Source organism: Thamnophis elegans, chromosome 3 (assembly GCF_009769535.1).
Source record: "Thamnophis elegans isolate rThaEle1 chromosome 3, rThaEle1.pri, whole genome shotgun sequence".
Taxonomy (NCBI): domain Eukaryota; kingdom Metazoa; phylum Chordata; class Lepidosauria; order Squamata; family Colubridae; genus Thamnophis; species Thamnophis elegans.
Genome location: NC_045543.1, coordinates 112,328,888 through 112,353,231, shown reverse-complemented (window position 1 = coordinate 112,353,231; position 24,344 = coordinate 112,328,888). Strand labels below are relative to the sequence as shown.

The 24,344-nt window shown below is 34.6% G+C and overlaps 1 protein-coding gene across 1 annotated transcript; it reads right to left on the bottom strand.

Moving 5' to 3' along the window:
• Positions 1-376: 376 nt before the first annotated feature.
• RAD17 (RAD17 checkpoint clamp loader component) lies at positions 377-24,344 on the bottom strand. The gene is given in 17 exon segments (XM_032213486.1): positions 377-1,097; positions 2,034-2,091; positions 5,589-5,709; positions 6,542-6,688; positions 11,638-11,784; positions 11,886-11,971; positions 13,216-13,407; positions 14,720-14,831; positions 17,460-17,529; positions 17,616-17,741; positions 18,017-18,069; positions 19,515-19,651; positions 21,565-21,724; positions 22,358-22,441; positions 23,520-23,774; positions 24,281-24,316; positions 24,318-24,344. Coding segments are annotated over 17 exon segments (2,079 nt in total). The 3' UTR covers positions 377-829.

Genomic DNA, 24,344 nt, shown 5'->3' with positions numbered 1-24,344 from the left:
CTTCCAGCCTTCCAAGGTTGGTAAATGAAGACCCACATGGTTGGGGGCAATACTGTGACTGTAAACCACTTAGGACTATAAAGCACTGTGAAGTGGTATATATGTCTAAGTGCTATGCTATATGTTTATTTTCTATTTCTTTATTATCCTTCCTCCCTCCTTTCTAATAAATTATATTATTTTTACTATTGAAATTCTAATATTTAATACAACTATTAAAATAACTTATCAGTAAAAATGAATGATTTGAAAATAAAGTTCAACAATTAACTTTAAAAAATATTTAAAACTTTGTTATTGTCGTAAATCAGTGTTAATACTTTTCAAGTTACAATTGTCCAAACCATATGAAATAAAACATTTTTGTTTCAGAAAGTATAATGATACAATTTATTATTAAGGCATCCAGAGACTTATTTACATATTAAATATTACACAGCCCAGGTTAAACATTTTGTGCAATGTTTCAACATTGCAAGTTATATCTAAACTTGTGAAACAGTAACAAAATAGTTGACAATGCCTTCAGTATCTACAAGATAAATACAAGTATAAAATATCAAAGTAAATATATTTCTTCTCATTTATTTCCATTATTCTGTATGGATGAGAAGCAAAACCTTGAGTTTTAACTGAAGCTTTTCAGTATAGGCTTAAAAATATAAAGACTCTGTACTCATTTTCCTCCATATTAATTGTTATTCATGACAAATTTTAACAGCTTGCAGAAATAACAAAGCTATTTCTATCTTTCCTGTACATTTGAATATAAAATATGAAACAAAAGTAAAACTATAATTTAAATACAGCTTTGGAATTCCTATTCATGTTATTCACTGTCATATTCTTCTATATTTAGGTCATCTGCTTCCATTATTGCTTGTGCTGCAACTGGCTGAGGTTGACTGGCTGGTAGTTCATTTTCATTACACTGACTAGAAGTAGGAAGGAATTCATCGAGTTCATTTTCCTTACTGTTTTTTATTTTCTCCCCCCGGACATGCAGAATTGTTGACTGCTTCTCGGAAAACTCTTCATCATCATTGTCCAGGATTTGTATTGCAGAATCCTTATCAGTAAGAGTTTCAAGTTTCAACCTGCAAACAGCAATACATATCAGAAATGTATTCTTCTTTGGAGTAAACTAAGACCAAATTCTCTCATAATAATTTATCACGCTGGAATATTTGGACCAAAAAGGCGCTCCAGTCACTACTTAGTGCTCAGACAATTCATTTTATTGGGATTCTAGCAATTAACTGTTACAAGCTGCATTTCATCAGGGGAGAACAGTAGAGTAGGGCAGAGTGCTGAGAAAATGACAACCTTGGTATCTGTTCTGCTGTGTATACTTCACTGTGTAAATAAATGAAAGTCAAGATTTCTAGCATATTTTCCTACTTCTACCTGGCAATTCTGTCTGCCAATCAGTTCAATCACTTGTCTGTGCCAGCAACTTGTGACATGAAATGGCAGAGTCTTCTGAGCTTCAACCGTGTTTACATTCCTAGCCAGTGTAAGGAAGTTGGTATTTCCTATTCCAGTTCCTTTAAAAAAAACTAAAGAAAAAAAAAGCTCTCCCATTGGGCCCATCTCTGTCAGAATCAGTGTATAATTTGAAGAGGTATCCATCGCCTTACTTATTTTTCACTCCACAGATCCATCTGGGAACCAAAATGACAGGTGAAACAATGTCTCTTAAGAAAGCCTCCACTTAACAGGAGTGTGTTGTGCTAATCAGACCACCGAGTACAGGAATTAAATTCAAAACTGGTGTTTTTTAAAGTAAGATCAGTGGAGTCTTTTCTGTATAAAGACAGATCCCAGTAGAAGACAGAGAAAACAAATGTTTTGTACATATAACAGCAGGCTGGGCTGTCAGTTTGATGCCCCTTGTTTTAACAGATGGGATAGGTTTTCACTTTAAAAATCTATGTCAGGGGTTATTTTGATCTTCATTTACTTGAGAGAGTTGGAGAATGACAACAGGGGGGCAGGATTCAATAAAGCTTTATGAATAATATCAAGATTACCTTCCAAAGTGATTTCTTAAAGGAAGTTTCCCAACATCCTGAATAAAGGTAATCTGAGCTGAAAAAGTCAAACAGAAATTATTCATAAAAGTAATTTCAATCTATATATAGAATGTACTTTGTAGCTATTTTAAAATATATTTCTGTTCTAGTTTCTGGACAACTAGTCCTATCTATATAAAGTCAACATATGATAATATATCACAACTGATTTAGACTTTAAAATCTAAATCCTTTTGGAATTCATAAAAGGTTTCATGAGCATTAACTCACATTGTAACAAAACCCCAAATAATTAGTTCATACAAAACATATCAACAAGTTGTTGTCTAGATTAGAAGTATTTGTTCAGAAAACAACCTAATACATCTATTACTTCAAGGAAAGTTGTAAAATAACATTTACAACTTTTTTGATGGCTAATTGTATAATTATATACATATCAATGTTTGAACACAATAGCACTGAGATCAATTTGTTTTACTCTTGAGTAAGTTGATATAGCATTGAAATCTAAAGCTCCCCTCCACCCAAAATGTACTTAGTTATTCCTGCTGGGATCTAAGCCAATCCCACTCCCACAGACAAAGAGGTGGGAAATGCTTAGGCAGCTGCAGGAAGCAAAAAAGCTATTTTCTTCTAGCAGCAAATTCTCAGACAGCCTGAAAAAAAAGGGGGGGTGGGTTTGCTGGGAAAGGAAACTGGGCAGTAGTAGTTGTTTTTAATTCATATAAGATCCTAGCCAATACATTCAATTCACAGTTAATAACTGAAAAGACAACATGGTACTTCACTTCTCCCTAAAGCAGAGACATTTAATACATTCAGTGCCATCTCCTCTTTCTTCCTCTAGAAAGAAAAGCAGTATGGAAATAAAAAAGTATTTTTTTTTTTTGTTCTTCTAGGGCAGTGGTTCCCAAACTTTTTCAGTCCACTGCCCCCTTGGTGCTACAAATTGATCCTCAGTGCCCCCCCCCCCAGTGGTGGGATTCAAATTTTTTACTACCGGTTCTGTGGGCGTGGCTTGGTGGCCATGGCTGGGGGATTATGTGACTGGACAGTTTGCACGACAGTAGGAAGATAGTAACAGTAAAATTCAAAACTAACAATTAATTGCACATTTATTCAAAATCCAATTTAAAAACCTTTTTAGTTAATGTTAATTCAACAAAATTGTTGAACATGATCCAGTGATACCAGGTTTTCAAAGTCTGATAGTCATTTATCAAGAACCGTAGTAACTAGTAACTTAGTAAACTCAATAAAATTTAGTAACTACTTCACTGTTCTTAGTAGATGATAATTCTTGTGTAGATATTGAAAGAAGTAATCTCAGTAAGGTATTATCACAAAGCACAAAACTGCAACAGATCTCATTAAGATATCACTAACTTACACAAAAAGATGTTCTTGTAAGAAACCCAAAATGGATAATAAATACTTTTGTCTTTTATGTAAAGTTTTTCATCTTTAGATCAATGACCTTAATTATTTTTTCTCTCCATCACAAACATACACATATACCAGGGGCAGGTTTCAAAATTTTTTAGAACCTATTCTGTACGCGTGGCCTATTTTATGGGCATGGCTTGGTGGTCATGTGACCGGGTGGGAGTAGCCAACTTGTAAAATGTGGTGAAACTCATTTAACAATGCTCTTGCTTAGCAACCAAAATTTTGGGCTCAATTGTGATCATAAGTTCTCTTTCTTTTCCTTCCTTCCTTCCTTCCTTCCTTCCTTCCTTCCTTCCTTCCTTCCTTCCTTCCTTCCTTCCTTCTTATATCTCTCTCCCTCTTTCTTTTCTTTCTTTTTCTTCCTTCCTTTTGTCCATTCTTTCTTTCTTGTGTCTCTCTTTTCTTCCTTTGACTTCCTTCCTTCCTTTGTTCCTTCTTTCTTTCTTGTCTCTGTCTCCCCCACTTACCTTTTCTTTCCTTCTTTTTTTCTTTCTCTCTTTGTCTCTCTCTTTTTTCTCTCTCTCCCTCTTCCTTCCTTTTATTGTCTTTTACTCTCTCTCTCTCTCTCTCTCTCTCTCTCTCTCTCTCTCTCACCCCCACTCTCTCACACACATACATTCTGGTTGGTGAAAAATTGTTTTGCCAGCTGGGAAGCTGGCAAAGAAGTCTCATTTTCCCTGCCACCTGCAGCTCTTGGAGGAAGGATGAAGGGAAGTGAGCCCCAGGCCTCATGTCTGCCTCCTTCCTTGAGAGCTGGCTTCGGGGACGCCAGCCTCTCCCGTCACTGCACCCTTCACTCACTCGCTTTTCGCCCAGAGGATCTGCCAGTGGGGTGCTTGCTATTTCATCTCCCGAGAGAAGCTTGGGAGAGACATGCAAACGGCCACAACTCAAGGCTCCTGAGGAGGATTCTGGATACCAGGGGTGGCAGTGGCACCAGCTGCTGCTCTTCTGCTGCTCCCAGTAATGCTGGCTTCTTGGAGAGCATTAAGTTGCAGGCGCACTGATTCCAGCAGCTGCGTTTTCCCTTGAAATTTGCTGCCCCAACAACCCGAAGGGGACAATCTCCCAGCGGCATCTCAGACACTCCCACCCTTAGCCGCGAGGGAGTGAGGATGGCTGGGTACAGTTTGGCACCTCCCGGCTCCCCTCAGATCATTGAGGGGGCTTGTACGCCTGCTCGCTCGCATGGCCTGCGTGCTTCCAGCAGAAATGGGAAGCGCAGGGATCTTATTGTAGTAGGGCGGGGAGGCTGGAGCAGGAGGTTAAATAAACAAATTTGGCTTCGCTTCCTTGTGCGGCAAGAGAGAAAGTTGCCTGAGACGCTCCTGGGAGAATGTCCCCTTCGGGTTGTACCCTTACCGTCCCCCTGCCGCCTCCCCTTGCCTCTTAGGGCCCACTAAGTCATCCCACCGCCCTCAGGGGGCGGTACCACCCACTTTGGGAACCACTGTTTACCCAGGCTTCAAGGTCGAGCTGGGTGTGAGAGCCGAATTCTAACTGCTATACATGCTGCTAGGCTATACAATTCAAAACATTTCATACTTTGTGACATAAGAATTGAAAATACTATTTACTTTTTAAGTACTATGATGAGTTGTACAAGCAATAATAGAAGCAATCCAGTTTACAGATAATATATATTACTTACAATTCTGGCTATTGTGATCAAACAGAGTAATGTCTAGTGCTCATTTGTTTTTTACAGAAACATTTGAACAATGCAGAAAGACATATCTATGGTTTTGGCATTACTTGCAAAGTCTAACCCTTGGATTGTTGATCCCAAATATGTCAGGAATGTGAAACAACAAATCTTTCAGACATTTGCATTGGTTATTCATCTTTTATTTTTTTAAATTACTTACATGTGTATGGGATTTCTTGGAGTTTTATATGTTTACATTGTTAGCAGCCTACAGGGTGCGGGGAATGTACAGCATACAAGTAATATAAGTATAAAATATTTGATATATCTCATTTATGTTACTGAGATCTCTAAGTAAACAGTATGAAATTACACTAAATAATATTCTGTTCTACGAGTAATTACTATTCTAAAGCAGAAACAGAAATATGAAACATTTTGTTTAAATATACCTTGGTTTCTCATTGGATTAGTCAGCATGGTAAGATAAGGTATTAGCTCAGTCTGAAGACACAATGGTGATAAACAGAAACTTGAAAAGAGGGATTTTGCAGCAAAGCAGTTTTCTTGATACTATAAGGAATCAGAAAGTATAAATCAAATATGCAAAAGCACATTTTCATTTTTATCCATTAAACTACAGAATTTTTATTTACCCACTCACACACACACACCCTAATAATCTGCATTTAACCATCTATTTCAATTTTATTCTATTATTCTGTAAAATTGCTGCTGCCTGATGTAATAAATACCTAATTAATTGCAAGATCCTAAATCTTCAAATTGTTTATTTTCTGTCTGACTGTTGATTAGTTTTCTATATATTACTTAAATGGGGCATTCCAATTTTGATAAAATTCATTTTTATCTAAAGGTAATATAATTTAAATGATGTTTAAGATCATTTTAATGTTTCAGAGGATACTGTAATGCAGAGGTAGCAAACTTGTGACGACACATCGCCACATGACATATCAGCACTTTTTTACTTTGCTAAAATGGGAATGGGTGTGGCCAGCGTGTGATGCATCAGGCCTGTAGGCCGTGAGTTTGACACCCCTGCTGTAATGGATATATTTCTAAGATCAAAAAATGTTTCATGGTAATCCATAAATATATTTTCTCTAAAATGGATTTGTAGTTTTTGTACTGCTATATTTTACTGATTCATTTAAAATATCTTACTGGGCTAGTAAGAGCAGGGCTGTTTCTAACTGAAGCCTAAATATTTGTATGAATCCTAATCTTGCAAAAATGTTTATCACAAATACAAAAGTTAAGTCAATGTTACTTTACTAGTGATTCAGCCATGAGAGCAATAAAAATAGATTCTTACTTGATTCTGTTTAGACTGATGCAAATAATATTAGTAATTGGGAAAAAGAAAATTGTTATCAATTACCTTTCTATTAATTAGGAACCATTGTGGTTTATGAAGAGGTCTAAAGCCCAATCCTCTTTTGCATTGTGCAAAAGCTCTGGCTCGATTTGAGTGCATCACACCTCTTGTGGCTACAGAGGCACTATACTTTTGAAGTGTAGCTCGTGCCTGTAGGAATTAGCAGAATTAAAATATGATATAAGAGCTCCATAATAGACTTAAAATCAAGGTACAGAGAACCATTAATTACTAGTATATTATAGGTATATATTAAACCTTGTTGAAATAACAAATTGTACATCCCATAGAGTAGTCAAAATCTTGGTTCCATAAATATACTTGATTGTAGAAACATCAAGTTTTCTTCCCATTTGAACACAATCCAAGTAAATCCACTATTAAGGAAAATTTGTTCTGTTAAATCTAAAAAGCAAACTCTACTTTGTCATTAAAAACAATGTAAGGTCACACTTAGAATTATTTTTAAAACAGACAAAAATTGATATACTGCACAGTATGTCAAGATGGTGAGCAGATGGTTCACCGACAAAAGGGCGAACGACAAAACCGCGCCCGACTAAACCACGTCGCTGACGTCATCAACAGGGTGACAACAGCGCGGAGACAGAAGCACGCTAACCCTAAACCCTAAACCTAAACTTAACCCCTAACCCTAAACCTAACCCTAATCCTAAACCTAAACCTAACCCTAAACCTAACCCTTAACCTAACCTTAACCTAACCCTTAACCTAACCCTAACCCTAACCCTAACCCTAACCCTTAACCTAACCCTAAAGCTAACCCTAAACCTAACCCTTACCTTAAGTTAAATCAGCTTTCTTTCGACGCGCTATTTAAAGCGCCCTTCTTTCTCCGCGCTGGCTGTTGTCGCCGGGTTGATGACATCAGCGACGCGGTTTAGTCGGGCACGGTTTTGTCGTTCGCCCCTTTGTCGGGTCACGGAGCAGAACACTATCTGGCAAAACTTCTTGGGTGATACTGCCCATGTTATCTTTAAATACAAAGGCTAAAAGTTCTTAAAATATAGAATTACTCAGATTGTGGAGTTATTAATAAGCCATGGTGACTCAGTGGTTAAAATGCAGTATTGCAGGCTACTTCTGCTGACCGCTGGCAGTAGTTCAGCAGTTTGCAGTTTGATTCTCACCAGGTCAAGGTTGACTCAGCCTTCCATCCTTCCAAGGTTGCTAAAATGAGGACCCAGATTGTTGGGGGCAATATGCTGACACTGTAAACTGCTTAGAGAAAGCTGTAAAGCACTGTAAAGTGGTATATAAGTCTAAGTGCTATTGCTTTTCCACCCAATGCTTATATTTGTTATTATAATGGTTGTCAACATTGTTTGGCAGTAGAGAAAGGATTCTATCAGTTCTGACCCCAAGGCAGAAGCGGTATGACAGTTGTATACCAGGAGATTCTAGCAGTTGCAAGGAATGGGTAACAGACGTGAGACATTGCTTATGATGCTGGGTTGAAAGGACAAACTGGAGGTGCTACAATTGTACTATCCTTGCAGCTGTATAAACACATTCCTCAAGCTGGCCAATATCATTGCTGGACTAGCTGTAATTATTAGCAATGGCAGATTGCACCATCCTCTCCATGGGATTAGAGACAACTCAGAAATTCATGATTGCCATGATTGTTCCCAGGCCACAACACTCCTGGCTGGCCATGTATTAGATCTAGAATTCATTCTGAACAGATATATTATATGATTCCAGATCAATTTTACATCTGGATCCAATCTGGGTCAGTTGCCAGGACCAGAGATTTAGTCTTCGGAGCTTTCAGACTCATGCTGGAGCCATCCTCAGGGAACTTCTCTCTCACTAAAATGTGCCTTACATCAGTCAAGGACAAATCTATTCCTCATAACTAGGTTTAACTGAGGCACCAACCATGCAGAGATGAAGGGCCTACTAAGATTATCTGCCCCAAATATCTGATGAGTCCAGCAACTTTTCTCATGGATGTTCTGTGGAATTTGTTGACTACTGTAGTACAGGGGCAACTAGACACATGAATGGATCATGCAGAGCATCTTCTATTTCTACCTGTGGAATCTCATGCAGTTCTTTACTTACTGAAGAGTTTCATGAAACAACCAGGGCAAAAAAATGTCTGGAGGGATATGGACTGAAAATAAGCAAATGCGATTGAACAAAATAAGAGTCTATGGTTGAGCTTATTCTGATAAAATACAGTGAAGCATAATCATTGCACTTACTCCATAATCCTGGCCAACTACACTATTTAAAATGTTCCAGATCCTTTTGGGAAGGATGGACTAGAACACTTAGTCAATGTTTGACTAAGTTTTGATTACCTGTGTAAACATTTCATGGACAAATTGCCCACATTCGCTCCAACTTGGAAGCTGGACAGGCAGAATGTACTGAGAAGACAGACGTGATGGCCTGTAGCAATATCTGTGAGATTTTTAAGTCTCTAGACAGAGTCTTTGGAATTTCAGCTCAGCCTATGAGATTGAACCCATGCCCCACATCTAACCAAAGCAACAAGAAATGGACTGGGAGTTGGATGAGGTTTGCAATTAGGGCCTGTTGGAAAGACAGGGAGATGCCAGAGATCCAAGAATCACTAGTTTGCTCATAACTTAATAACAGATTTGCAAACTGGACAACTATCACCTTATCTCTAAACTTTTCTCCTTTGAGTAATTCGGGGATTGTTACTGAAAAATTGATAGGCTTAAGGTTGAAGTTACAGGTAGTCCTCGATTTACATCAGTTCATTTAGTGACCAAAGTTACAAAGGCCCTGAAAAAAATGACATGACTGCTGCAGCATCTCCATGGGTATATGATCAAAATTTAGATCCTTGGCAACTGACTCATATTTATGACAGCTGCCATGTCTTGGGGTCATTTGTTCAGTTTTTGCGACCTTCTGACAAGTAAAGTCAATAGGGGAAGCCAGATTCACTTAACAATCATGTTACTAACTTAACAAATGGAATAGTTGACTTAACAACTATGGAAAGAAAAATGGGGCAACAACAAATATTTCACTTAGCATCATACATTTTGGGCTCAATTATGGCCATAACTCGAAGACTACCTGTACTCTGGAAGATATGGAATATCTGGACTTTTGGCAGTCTGGGTTCAGATGTGTATGGGACTCAAACTGCATTGGTCACTCTCATGGATGACCTTGGATAAGGCTTCAGTGGAGACGATGTGGACATATTTCTCCTTCTAGATTTTTCAATGGTTTTCAATACTATTGACCACAATATTCTTTTAGAGAACTTGCAAGGGCTGTGAGTTGGTTTCACATTGCTACAGTCAAAAGACAGATTTACAATATGGAGGCCTGCATTCACAGCTTCTGCTTGAAGAATAGGTAGAGCCAAAAAGGCTTTTGCAGAGTTTTGCTTTATGAACCCACTGTGGCCTTACGTAGCACATTCACGCCCTTGGCATTTTTTGATTAATGTACTGTAATTCACTCTATATGAGGCTGCCTTTGAAGAATTCCCAGAAGTTTCAGCTGCTCCAGAATATAGCACACATGTATTTAGTAGTTTATTGTAACACAGCCATGTAACACTTATATTAGACAAAGAGCGTTGGTTACTACCGGTAGAAGGTTTCCAACTGCAATATAAGGCATGCTTTAAACATGGTTAGTTTTGGATTTGTAGATTTTTTTTTTATTGACTTTTATTTAATGCTGAAAGCTGTGTAAAGTCTAGCTGGATTCAGGTGGTATGATAAATCAAACAAATAAATTAATTTGCACTATATGATGTAAAAATAGTTCACCTTCAAATGTACAAATATGTAAATAGCATCGCTTAAACCTACTTCCTGTGTATAATCAAACTCTGGGCTTTACTGTGGAATAAATATTACAAGGGATAATATTTTTAGATATATAGTAGAAATCATTAAAATATTTTCCAAATTATTCATATAGTATTAATAATTTCCCATTAATTACATATAATTAATAGAACCAGAAAAAAATCTCACCGGAATGTGTGGGTGTATGTATATATGTATGTGTGTATATATGTGTGTATCTCTCTCTCTCTCTCTCTCTCTCTCTCTCTCTCTCTCTCTCTCTCTCTCTCTCTCTCTCTATATATATATATATATATATATATATATATATATATATATATATATATATATATATGATTTTCTGGTTCTACTACAGTGAAATATGTAGGATCCAATTACTTGCCAAATGAAGATGACAAAAAATGAATCTGGGAATCAAACTCGGGATAAAGTGATTCAATGGATCCTTTTCCTTTGGAATAATCATTTTAGTGTTATTTTGTTGGCTTTCTTCCTGCTGTTAACGACAAACAATGAAGCATCACATTATAAACAAATGAAGAAAATCAAATAATAAGGGGAAATGGAGGAAAGCTGTTCTAAAATGCACTCTAATATTGGAAAATAGCACATATGAGCTTATACCTGCAAAGGTGGGGGTCGCTATCTGTCTCTCTCAGGGTGTTATATGTTGCAAATGACATGGTAATTGGAAAGGCAACCCTGCAAATATACCAGTGTCAAACTATGTATGGCTTTATAGGTTAAATCCAGTAATTTGAATTGTATTCAAAAGCAAATATGGAGCCAGGCAAGATGCACAGCACTGATTTTATTTGCTCATGCCAGCCAGTACCCCAAGAGCTTTATGTTGGACCAACTGAAACTTCTGGATGATTTTCAAAAGCAGTTTCGTGTACAGTTCATTGCAGAAATCTACTTAGTGATGATGAAAGCAGCAGTTACAGTTAGAAAGTCCTTATACTCCATGTTAGCCACAACTGTTCCACTAACCAAAGCTCCCACCTGGACAGAGCTTCCATTTGCCTGTTAATTCAGTAGGACTCCCAAGCTGTAGACCTGCTGGTCCAGACTCGCTGCTACCCTGTGTCTGGAACAGTTAGGAACAAACAGCAACTGTGTCTTGCTTAAGTTATAGAGCAATAAGACTATAATATAATTAATGCTGTCTTATTTCTTTGTAAGATTCCAAATTGTAAAAATTACAGTATGCAGGTCACATGTTTGGTTATATTTAAATATACATATATATAAACTTACATCCCAGTTAGTGCAAAGAAAATCTGCAGTACTTAAATATTCACTGGCTCTTACAATATCATCGACATCAGAGAAGAAGTCCAAATAATTCTGGTGAAGGTATACATTAAATAAGTCCCCAGGCATATGTGATTTTTCTATGACATCCTAATAAAAGAAAATATACACGGAATATCATACCACATAGAAAAATTATCTGTATTCCTTTAAATTAAGAATAATATTATGGAAACAGCAAACATTTTTACCTCAGGTTGAACAAGCAAGGGCTGTCGTTCATATTCTGATAAATGATGAGGTAACCGATGAAAGTCCACCTCTGAGGCCGGTTCTCCTATAAAATTATTTAAATGATAACTGTAGTTTCATAAAACATCAGTTGTCTGAAAAACAGAATCTTGGGAATGGAGACAGGTATTTCTTTCTTTCTTTTACAGTTCAATCCTGGCACACATGATTTGCACTGCTTAATATGTATATTGTTATCTACATTCTAAGTAATATATTGGAGAATTAGTCTGTATCAGAAAGGCAACACCTTTATTCTGTTGAAAATTTTCACTATTATACTTCCATAGGTTTTGTTTTTTTAGTAGCTACACAAAGTAATTAGACAACATCCTATTCCAAAGTGTCCATCTTTTGGGATGAGCAATAGGTCCTGAGAAAGTCTAATGTGTATGATTATTGCATGGACGGCATTTTTAATACAGAGAGTACATGGGCTATCTTATGGCTATCTGCTGATACTATACAGTTAAAGCTGGTGAGGAAGCGATCTGCAATGTCAAAGAAAATACTTTGTAAATCAGGAGCAGAAGCCAGAAATCTTCAAAGCTGCAAAGTAAATAGCTTTAGGCTATGGACTCAAAAACATAGGAAGAGTCCTATGTTTTTAGTCTTGAACTTAAAACTGGAGACTAACATATATAGATGGCAAGATTTAGATGGATAATTTCTTCAAATGTATGGCTGCCTTGTTTTCTATATACCTTATTTTTCTCTCCATATGACATACTTTCCCTCACCAAAAAGTGAGTGGAAATGGTCTGATCCTTTGGTGAATGGCAGCTGGGCCGCTGTGGCAGGGTCTTTTTACAGTGTTGCACCCCGCCTCTTCTGTCTCTTTTCCTCAGTGCAGGAGTCAATAGGCAGAGATGGCATATGAGAGGACACCTATCTGTGGTCCTTTCAGGCTCCATCTGATATATTTTTTCTTGTTTTTCTCCTCTAAATCTAGGTGCGTCTTATGGTTAGATGTGCCTTATAGTGTTAAAAATACACTAATTGAATCTACTTAGTTCATCTTTATACAACTGCTCAGGAATGTAAAGAGGGGAAGAGTTAAATGGCTGTACCTCATATTGATAGGTGGGGTCAGAGGTTTTGCTCTACTGATACAAATTACATGAGTTTTCTTACAATGACAGGGCAAGAACAAAAATTATTTTAATTTTTTTTTTTAAAGTTATAACAGATATATGTATATATTTAGCTACAGTCAAATTTAGAAATTAATAAAATAAATGTTAGAATTTTTAGATATAAAATACAATAAAGACAAGTAAATTCTCTTACTTTTGCAGTAAAGTATTTTCCCCAAAGCATGGAAAAGGAATATGGAAGCATCCTTGCTACCAATAGCTGGTATTTTTTGGTCCTCTACGAAATTATTGAATAAGGTTTTTTTCTTTATTTTAGATGATGTGTCACATTTTAAAACAGAATTTTTCTTTCTTTGTGACCATAAGCTTTTGTCTGATGGCCTCTCTGAAAAAACCCAAGAGAATTAATAAATAGGAAAAATGGAAAACTTTGTCTTGAATAGAATAGTTTATTGGACAAGTATGATTGGATACACAAGGAATTTGTCTTTGGTGCATATGCTCTCAGTTTACATAAAAGGAAAAAAAAATAGAACTAAAAAACAACATAAATTTTACAGCAAAGTTCTGTCTAGAAAGTACATATATTACTTTTATTTCATTCTATTCTGGGTAAAAATGCATGCACATTATGAGATTACTAAAAAAATGTCTATATTGTTTTTAAAATGCTTTTAATTTTTCAAAAGTTTGAAATTCTTCCAAAGAACTGTTTTATTCCATTATCCGTGATTTTGCTTCTTTTAATTGCTTTTTTATGTACTGCATATGTGAAGAGGACTTTTAAAATTTTTTAGAAATTAAAAAGTCTTCCTGTATGCTTTCTTACGTTGTTTGAATAATTTATGGTATTGTAATAAATAATGCCTACTAATATAATGGCGTGATACTGGCTATAATAATGTTACAAGAAATACATTTTTTAAAAAGAAATGTAATATCCGAAAGACATTATTGTGCAATAAGTGTAAAATACTAGAATCCCACATTAATATATCATGTGGGAATTTAGCTAAAATAGAATGAAAACTTAAAACAATAAACAAGAATAGTGATAAAATAAAAAATGATAGGAAAAAAGAAAATATTTTTTAAAAATAAATCTGAGTTAATATAAAAATAACACTGCAATTTTAAGAATTCAATGAACTTAACTAGCCATAGCAATAGCACTTGACTTATATACCACTTCATAGTGCTTTTACAACGCTTTCTAAATAGTTTACAGAATCAGCATATTGCCCCCAACAATCTGGGTCCTCATTTTACCCACCTCGGAAGGATGGAAGGATGAGTCAACCTTGAGCCGGTGAGATTTGAACTGCCGAACTGCAGCTAGCAGTCAGCTGAAGTAGCTGCAGTACTGCACTCTAATCACTGTGCCACTTCGGCTCATATTCAGTTCATCCAGAAAAATAATTAGGATAGTTTTTCAATAACATTATTAAAAATTAACTAGATACAAATTAAGCATTCCTTAACTGGGCTATCCTTCAAAATTCTTATTTTTGTATCCACTACTATTTCCCACACTTTTAAGTATTAGTAATGCTAAAAAGAAACAGCTTTTTCTATATTGTAAAATAAAATGTTTTTCTGACAAATCCAAAGGCAAAAAATTCTAAGAAAGAGTAAAGATTGTTATTTTTAAATCTTAGTGCTAAGCACAATTTAAATTAATAAGAATATTTTCTTACCTTTTAGAGAAGAAAATTGAAGTGTGTTTATTGCACTTCTAACGTCCCCTGAACATCCACTGCAAATCAGTTCTAATAAGGCTTTGTCAGGGACATCAATTTTATCTCTTCTCTACAGAAAAAATTGGGGGGAAATTCAAAGTTAGTTTGAGTAAATCTACATAAAGCATTCAAAAATAATACTACCCAGTGGAGAATCTGACATTGCAACAACACAATGTGTGATCTTGGAGCTCCAAGATTGCAGTCGATATTTCTGCCGCTGGATGGTCCATTTAGACCTAAACTGTCCCCAGAGACGGTGATAGTAAAGAGTACGTCCTGCTGATCTCAGGGACACCGCAAAGTCCCTGATTGATCCAGGAGAAGCTCTTATTTCCAATGACAGAAATGCAGCCTTTGAAGCTGCTGAAGTTGGGACAGCTCCGGAACAGAAAGAAATCGGAACGAGAAAGCATGTCGAATTGGTGAGGAAATTTTATTATTAGAAAAGAGACTACCCACCCCCCAAAAAAATCACAGCTAAATTAAAATTGAAGACAGAAGAGAGTAAGTGGTGATTTAAACCACATTAAACTTAGTCTGTTATCTTTTATTATTTTTTCTTTCTATGGATGGAAGTTTTGCAAATGTTCCCTACTTTTTAAACTGAATGGATTAGTTTTTCTTCTTCTACTTTTTATTTTCTTATACCTATAGATTAATTTTTTCTTTTTTTTAATAATGCTCAATTGCATTGGTTGTTTTTTCTCCATTTAAGAATTGTTTTCTCTTTAAATTTGGAACATAATGAAGATATAAAACGGAATATAAAGAGGGCTGTAACGATAGAGGGAAAAGAAGTAACACTGCCACTTAGAGGCTGGAGGCTTGGAAAAATTGTTTTCTTTTTTTTTCTTTGATCATTTGACACTTCAAGTTTCTCAGTTTGTTTACCAAGAGTGATAGTAGGAAGAGCACAGATTGTTTACACAGGTGTTCTTCGGTAGTTCTATCACCAGCTGGATTGGAGGGAAGACAAAACCTTGACTTGAAAGATTATAATGAACTTGCTTGAAATTTAATAAAAAGCCTTGAATGGTATAGTGGCAGTGTTTACAAATTGAAAGAATGGCGCAACAGGAAAAAGAAACTTGCAAATGATCATGTTTGAAATTCAAAAATTATTAGTAGTAACAGAGAAAATTGAGAAGAGATTGGAGAATATAGAACACAAAACAGAAAAATTTGATGGAAAAATTGAGGATGTTTATCAAATGAAGAAAGTGGAGGACAGAGTCCTAAAAATTGAAGAAAAAAATGAGCAAAGATATAAGAAAATTGTGGATACTGACAGCAAATTGAGTGTGGTTGGAAATGCAATAGCGGAATATGGAAAGGGGAGATAGATGGACCGGAACTCTACCCCAGATTTCAAAGCATAGAAGAAAAAAAGAGAGAAAAATTGATGGAGGTAAGGAGAGAAATCTTGACAGAAGCACCAGTGATAACCAAAGACAAGCTGATGGAAGGAGCAGATAGAGGGTTTCAAGTTTTCATGAGATACGAAATGAATAGCAACTTGCGAAGAGAAGTCCATACAAGACTTACTAAGAAAGTAATCAGAATACTAATGCTACAAATGGCAAAAGACATAAGACTGCACTATTGCTGGAAAAATACAGGTTGATGTAATAAAAGTGTATTATAAAAATTGTTAAATTTAGTTACATTTAGAGTATGTATAAAATGAAATAATAGTTATAGTCAAATAAATGTTTAATAATGATAATGCATATATATATATATACATACATACACACACATACACACACATATATACACCCACACACACACACACATATATATATATATATATATATATATATATATATATATATATATATATATATATATATATTAGTTTGACAGTATGAAATTTTATATAAATTACAAATGGAGACTATGAGAGGAGGTTTAAAAGCTTTGTTATTAAATATAATTAATTTTTATTTAGAACATGTTATAAAGATGTAATGTTATTGGATATTTTTAGGAAAAATCTAATGGAATACCATTATATAATTTTACTTTAGATTTAAAATATTTCATATAAAAGGATGTAAAAGCAACTATAGTCAAATGAAGGTTGAGGTACAATAATAGTAATATATATATAAATATATTTGATTTAAAAATATGTGATTTGATATGTATTGCAAGTGATGACTATGGAAGGGACGCACAGAAATTTCGTAACCAACTGACACACATTCTATAATTTGTAATGGAAGATGCTTTTATGGTTTTTGTTCTGTCCATTTATGTTTGTTCAAAAAAATAAAAAAATTGTAATAATAATACCCAGTTGCTTCCTGCTTTCATTTTTATCTCTCTATTGTACCAAAAGCTGCAAAGATTGAGCTGTACTTTCCTATCTACTTTGGAAAAGACATTTATCACTCAATATTTTTACTACTTCTACAGAATCATTCAAAACTGTCCATGATTTATCCCTATTTTACTTTCCCAACAATTTTATATTAAAGTTGGACGAACAATGCTAATTATGAATGAATCGCTCACTAATGTTTAGAACTAAACAAAGATTGTTGAGATCAACTGTCAACCATTATTATGCAACACATTTTTTTAAAACTTGTAAGATATTCAGAAGAAATGTAATAATAATGATCCATCACCAACTTTTGCTTTTTGCATCCCTTACAGTATGACAATATTATAATCTCATTTATCTTACCATACTGATCTCCCCTGTGATAATTCGATTTAGGGCTTTCATCATCAGTGTTGGTGCCACTGGGTTAAAACTGAGAAAATTGAAAAAAGAAAATCGTCAAGATAAATGTCAATATGAGTATTTCATCATGACCAATGTAGCTGTCAATTTATTTACCTAATAGTTGCTATACACAGCTCTTCCTGAATTGCCTTTGGGAATAGAGACCTTTGGCTGCTGCCTGTGCTGAAAATGTCCGATATTATAAATATAAGAGGACATCTGCTTGTCCGCACAAAACTCCTACAATGAAAAATTGAAATTTAGCAGCTCAAACTTAACAGTATCAATTCTGACCAGCAATCAATAGAATTGCACTAGCAAAAATGCAAAAGGTACATAATTTGCAACATAGCATCTTCACTTATTCACCACTCCCAAATTAGCAGCAAAAGAAAGAGAAGGAACTTTGTATTTTGGTAGTGCACTATTTTGCACTGGAAAAACTTAGGCTTGGTCCAGCCATACCCAGTAATTTCTCTGAGTGAACCTTTGGCAAAATCAGATACTGAACATACCTCAGAATGTCATGTAAACTGCTAGGGTCATGATAAAAATGGTTTGGCATATCCTGTTGAAAAGCAAATACAATGTTGTTATTCTAACATATCTGCTAAATTGAATTAAAATCTGTTAGAGCCACTAAGATTATGCATTAAGGGTATTCACAAGTATAAATGTTACAAACATGGAATATTTATGAGATGAACCCAATGCAATATGGTGCCAAGGTTGAAGTTGGAGAAGCAGAAAGCTACTTTCAAGCCAGAAAAAGTTATTATGTAAACAAAGAGTTTTAGCTCTTTTTCATTGCCTTGTAGAGATCAATGAACTAGTATTTAACGGAAAAATGGAAATAAAAAGCATAGATATAACACCATGAGCCTATTATAGAGACAAACACGCACATCTATGCAGGCCTTAAAAGGCATTATCTGCATTAAATTACTTATCTATCAGTAAGAGTCTATGCCAGTGATGGCAAACTTTTTCGGCATTAAGTGTCAAAAAGTAGCGCGGACATGCCGGTGCTGCATTCCAGAAAAGCCGAACTTTGGAGTTCTAGCATGCATGCGTGCCTGACAATTAGCCAGCTGGCACGCATGCACAGGCCTGTTTTCAGCACTGCCACGTGTGTGAAGAGATCGCGCTCCAAAAAAGCTGAACTTCCAGGTCCTGGCACACATGAGCACCCGACAATCAGCTGGCTGGTGCGCATGAAGACACTGGTTTTAGGCACTGCCATGCGCAAAAGACAGCTGATCATCACACGCACATGTGTACCAGAAACCCAGAAGACAAACAGGCAAGGCCACGTGTGCCGGGCAACATGGCTTCGCGTGCCACTTTGGGCATGCATGCCATAGGTTCGCCATCACGGGTCTATGCTTTGGGCTTATCCATCTATAACAAATTCTGGATTTATTTCATGCCTAAAAAAGAAGTTCAACATGTAAGGGGCTGAATAGTTTTGTTCATATAAGTTCAAAGTGCATCTGGAAACCACAGAAATAGATATAGCTTTAGAACAAAGAAACTAACTGCCATTGTTATGAATATTCTTATTTAATTATTCAAAAATAATTACTCTTTGGTATTTTGGGCATCAAGAAATGTTGATTATTGAATTTAGAACCCAGCATTCACACTTAATGCTCTACCATTAGCCTACAAAATTTTCCAAAATGCTTGACAATAAAATAAAGCTCAACATAATGAAAAAAATATTTCAGGCCATTATTTTGCACTTTCTGAAAACTGCAGTTTTAAAATCTAAATTGAAAAAATCAAATATTTGTTTTATATTTGTAATTCTTTTCGAAGATTATCAGTAAATATGGTTGAAATAAGCTATTAGTTATTATTGTAGAAAACTGAAATTTTACTATTGAGCAACTAAATTTGGAAAACCTAATTAATTTAAACTGCTATACTTAAAATTGGGAGAAAATAATATAACATTTAATTTTAATTATTAAACACCTTAACGGAGTTAATTCAAATATTTCAACTTACTTCCACAAGAATAAGTCTTTTGTCAGTTTCCATGGACTCTCCAACCATCTGAAGCTTGATATACTTGTTTGCTCTTAGAAGAAATTCTTGAAATATAGCTGCCTGGCTCGGATAAGGAAGTATCTTAAAATCCGATTCTAAAAAGGAATATTTATTTTACAATATGCACTAAGTACTAAGAAAAGTACTACATATATGAGATCATATACTATAGATTATTGTTTTGAATTCTGTTCTTATATTTTGAAACGACAGGCCATATATATCAATTACTAAATTGAAATTTTTCAAAACAATCAGATGTGCTTTAGCATTGAAGACTTGTTCATCGTTATAATGCTACATTTCTGGCAAAAAAAAATGGCTTGAATTTTATTTGAAAGTTTAAAAACCAGTCTACTGGGAAAAAAATTACTGAAAATTAATCACTATGTTAATAACAGTCATATTATCTATACCAGAGATGTCAAACAGGCAGCACACACAGGCTATATATGTGCATCACAGCACTCCTTGGTGCAGCTTGAACTTGATTAAAATACAACGGGAAATTTATTTAAGAAACTAAGAAAAAAGCAAAAATTCAATTAAACAAATTATATTACACTTAAAAAATTAAACAATCATACATTCATTCACCAATCACCATAAAACTCTGTACTTGTGGCTCATGAGGTCAAGCCAGTTGCCTTAATTGCAGTAACAAAGATTGTTTAGTATGGATGGAGCAGGAGGATCATGTGACATAAGTTCCTTCTCAAACTGCTGTAGCTGGACCAACTGACCTAGATACTGCAATTAAGCTGAGGCAGCAAGCTTGCACCTCTTTCCCAGGACTGCTAGCAGACAGCTTTGCATTAATAGCTGACCTTCCCTGAACTCCAGAGCCTCTTTCCAAAATATATTTTAACATTTGAAATTTATTCATATTCGTATATTGTGGTGCACAAACTTGTACTTGGTTTGGAACAAGCTGCACAAAACCTTTATTTATTTATTTTTGCACACAGAATAGCAGAAATTAGAGGGAACAATATAGGAAAATGTTAAGTGGGAGTAGGAGGTGAAAAGGTAGTTTGCATATAGGCTTAGAAGAAGCTCAGAAAGGAGTTCATTATTCTGAACACAGTATAGTGTTCAATGGAATTGAACACTAACAATTTAATCCCAAGAACAAAGCTTTTACTTGGGTTTTAGATAAAATGCAGTTTATCACCCAACTGAAATCAAATAAACTGCAATTAATCTTAAATATTTTTAATGAATCCAAAAAAAGTTTAATCCCCTATCTTCAGAGATGCTTTCCTTACTAAATATAGCTAAGAATAAATTATGGTTCAGACAAAATGCAGACACATGGCTAGAACCAGTGGTGAAATTCAATTTTTTTTACTACCGATTCTGTGGGGGTGGCTTGGTGAGCGTGGCAAGGGAAGGATATTGCAAAATCTCCATTCCCTTCCCACTCCTGGGAAAGGATACTGCAAAATCTCCATTCCCTCCTGACTCCTGAGGAAAGGATATTGCAAAATCTCTATTCCCACCCCACTCTGGAGCCACCCATTTGTTGGTTCTCAGAACTATTCAAAATTTCTGCTATCGGTTCTCCAGAACCTGTCAGAACCTGCTGAATTTCACCCCTGGCTAGAACTTCCTTGCAGTCATACTAGCAGAAAGGAGAACAGAACAAGGAGCACATGTGCCTAGGGCTTGCAAGTAGTCCTGGACACCACCTACAGTTACAATTTTGAGTTCAGTTTGTATTTTCAACTTGACTGAAATCTCCTATCAGTCTAATGTGCAGCAGTTTTAAAAGACAGGAAATCCTAATATAGAGGAAGCGGAGAATAAAGAATGGCTTTATTTTCAGGCATTGTGTGTAAAACCTTTGGAATTTCCTTAGCAACTTACTTTCAAATTAATTATAAGTTAGTTCTGTTTATTTTAATGAAATTTGATACCCTCTAATGGTCATCCTACCAGAAATAGATATGCCAAAAATGTATTCTAATTGCTCAACAATGAAGAAGTGAACATTTTAAAATTTTACCATGATTAAAAGCAACTTGAAAGTCGTCGTGTTTTTTGAAGTCTAGTGATACAGGATTTATCCATTCTTGTATCTGAATACCAAGGTCCTTGGCTAATATTTCCACAGTTGCCGATTTTCCACATCCTGGAGGGCCAGTTAACACTAGGATGGAGCCTCCCTAAAACAAGATACTTATCATAAGCTGAGTACGATATTTAAAGAAAAAACAATATGGGTTTCTTAATAAAACAAAATAGAATGTTGGTGTCAATAATATCCATTTTTTAAAATTATTTCCAATAAATACAGAAGTCATAGTTATATTCTAAGTAATTCAGTGTTAGACCAGCCCACTTTCTTTATGCTGCACAACTTAATTCAAACAAATTGTTTGTACTACACTTCAGTTGGCCTAATGTGTGTCAAATGTTCTCTAAATGGAAGCAGGTATTCCTTAATGGAAACTTGGCCATAGATTAATACCAACCTGCTTATTCATTTAGTAAGCAGACAAAAAACTTCAGGATATTCAGAAAAAAAACCCCACAAACTGAATAATTTTTCTCAAGGCAATCTTTGTATAAATCAATTGCAGCTGGATTTATCTTTATCTATCCAAATGTTTATTTTATTCTAATAAATAAATGTTGCTCTAAAATTATATAAGATTTTGATAATATTCTAATCTTACTTCATTAATTATTCAGCAAAATTAAATTGGTAGAATAAAAATAAAACTACTGATTGAAATTAAATAAAAGCTTCAAAATTAGCAAACTGGCAAGTCAAAGTATTAGGTTCATAATATTACCTGTCTTGGCTGATTTTGAAATAGGTGATCTTTTAACCATCTTTCAACTTCTTCGATTTTTTTCTTGTGAATGACAAGGTCACTCTAACAGAGAAAAATATGTATATAACACATATTTATGTAGCAAAATACAAAATTATTAATTATACTGGAATTCTCTTACCATATATACCAGATTTAAACAAATTAAAATATTAGGGAAAGATCTAATCTCCATGAAAATTACATCACTTACAAAATGATATACAAATAATATGCACTAGAATATGTACAGCATACTTTATTTTACCTACATGCTAAATATATAAGGGAAGTTGAAATGGAAGATGAGGAGAATGGTTTCAAAGTTGGAGAAGAAACAGCTTACGCTATAATGATGACACTACCCAGACAACAGAAAATACAAATGATCTGCAACCCATACATAGTACTAACTTAGTACTAACGTTAAAAGTACACAGTGAAAATGAGACTAAAATTAAATATAAGAAAGGTCAAATGAAACAGGTAGAATAACTAATGTGTAATTTTAGAAGAGCTAAATTTATAATTGTATTTATAACTGCTATAAAGAAGATAGAAAGCCATTTTTGTATTTTTTTCCTATTTTTATTTTTCTTTCTTCCTTGCACTTTTAGCTTTGATTTCTTTCTTTTCATTTCCTTACTCTGTATCAGATAGAATTAGTTTATATTTCTTATAAATCTTTTAATACAATTACATAGAAAAGAAAAGGAAATCAGCATGATGGATGAACTCAATTACAGTGATGATGAGGGCACTACTGGGAGATCTGAAAGAATACATTGTCATTAAAAAAATCTATGTGGTTGCTTGGAGTCAAAAGTAACTCAACAATACATTATCAATCAATCACTTAAAAATCATGCACCATCTAATTTAACAGACAATTGGGAATAAAACATCCTCCTTCCTATAAATGATCCATTAAATTATAGTTTCATTGAACACTTATGACATTTTTATAATAATCATTAATGTAGTATTTTGTATATTTCTTTAGACGTATTATTTTAACAAGCAACATAATTATTTTAACAAACAAAATTAGTATATATTAAATATATACTAATATGTATATATTAATACAAATGATACTACTACCACTATACACTATATATTAAATTGTATAGAACTTTACCTGAGTTTTTGGTTTGTATTTATCTACCCATGGTTCAATTTGGCTGTGATTTTGTTTGAAGTGTTTGTATTTCTCATCTACAGAAAACGGTTTTCTTATTTTTCCCCCACACTTATAATTTTCAAGCCGAGAAAAATGCTCTTTGCTCTTGTGATAATTGTCAGTATCTGTGAGCGACTTTTTATGGAGAACACTAGATGACTGTTTTGCAGTCTCACAGAAATCAATAAAAGATGGTTCCACCCAGTCAATTTCCTGATAATATAAGCATGTAGAAATTATAGCAGGCCAAAAATTATCAATTCTTAAATGAGTTATTATTTTATTACTGCATTTACATACAGTAACCAATATTTTAGTAGTTAATAAAACAAACATGAAGCAAACAATCATACAATATATGTGAATGCAGTAAATGCAATCATTTACTTAACATAAAACAATTTAAACACACATAAATCACTTCCAAACATTTATTAACATTTTGCTTATCTTTAATAGTTCTTACATTTCAATCTTGTTTAGAAAAAAAAATAGTGCAATTTTTAAACAGGCTGAATTCAATTTAAACAAACAAAAAATCCCCAGATTTTTTAATCCATACTCAGTATTACACAATTTAGTCTTTTAATTAAAAGTTTAAAGTTATAATGATTTCAAAATATTTCATTTGGCTACAACAGTTTGATATGCCCGCATCAGCATGATTTAAACACATGATGCAATAAATAATAATTTAAGAGAATAAACAAACAACTTACTTTATTTGGAGCTGTCTTTCTTTTTGAAGATTTTTTTGACATCATCAGCCTTTGCAGTTTCCAT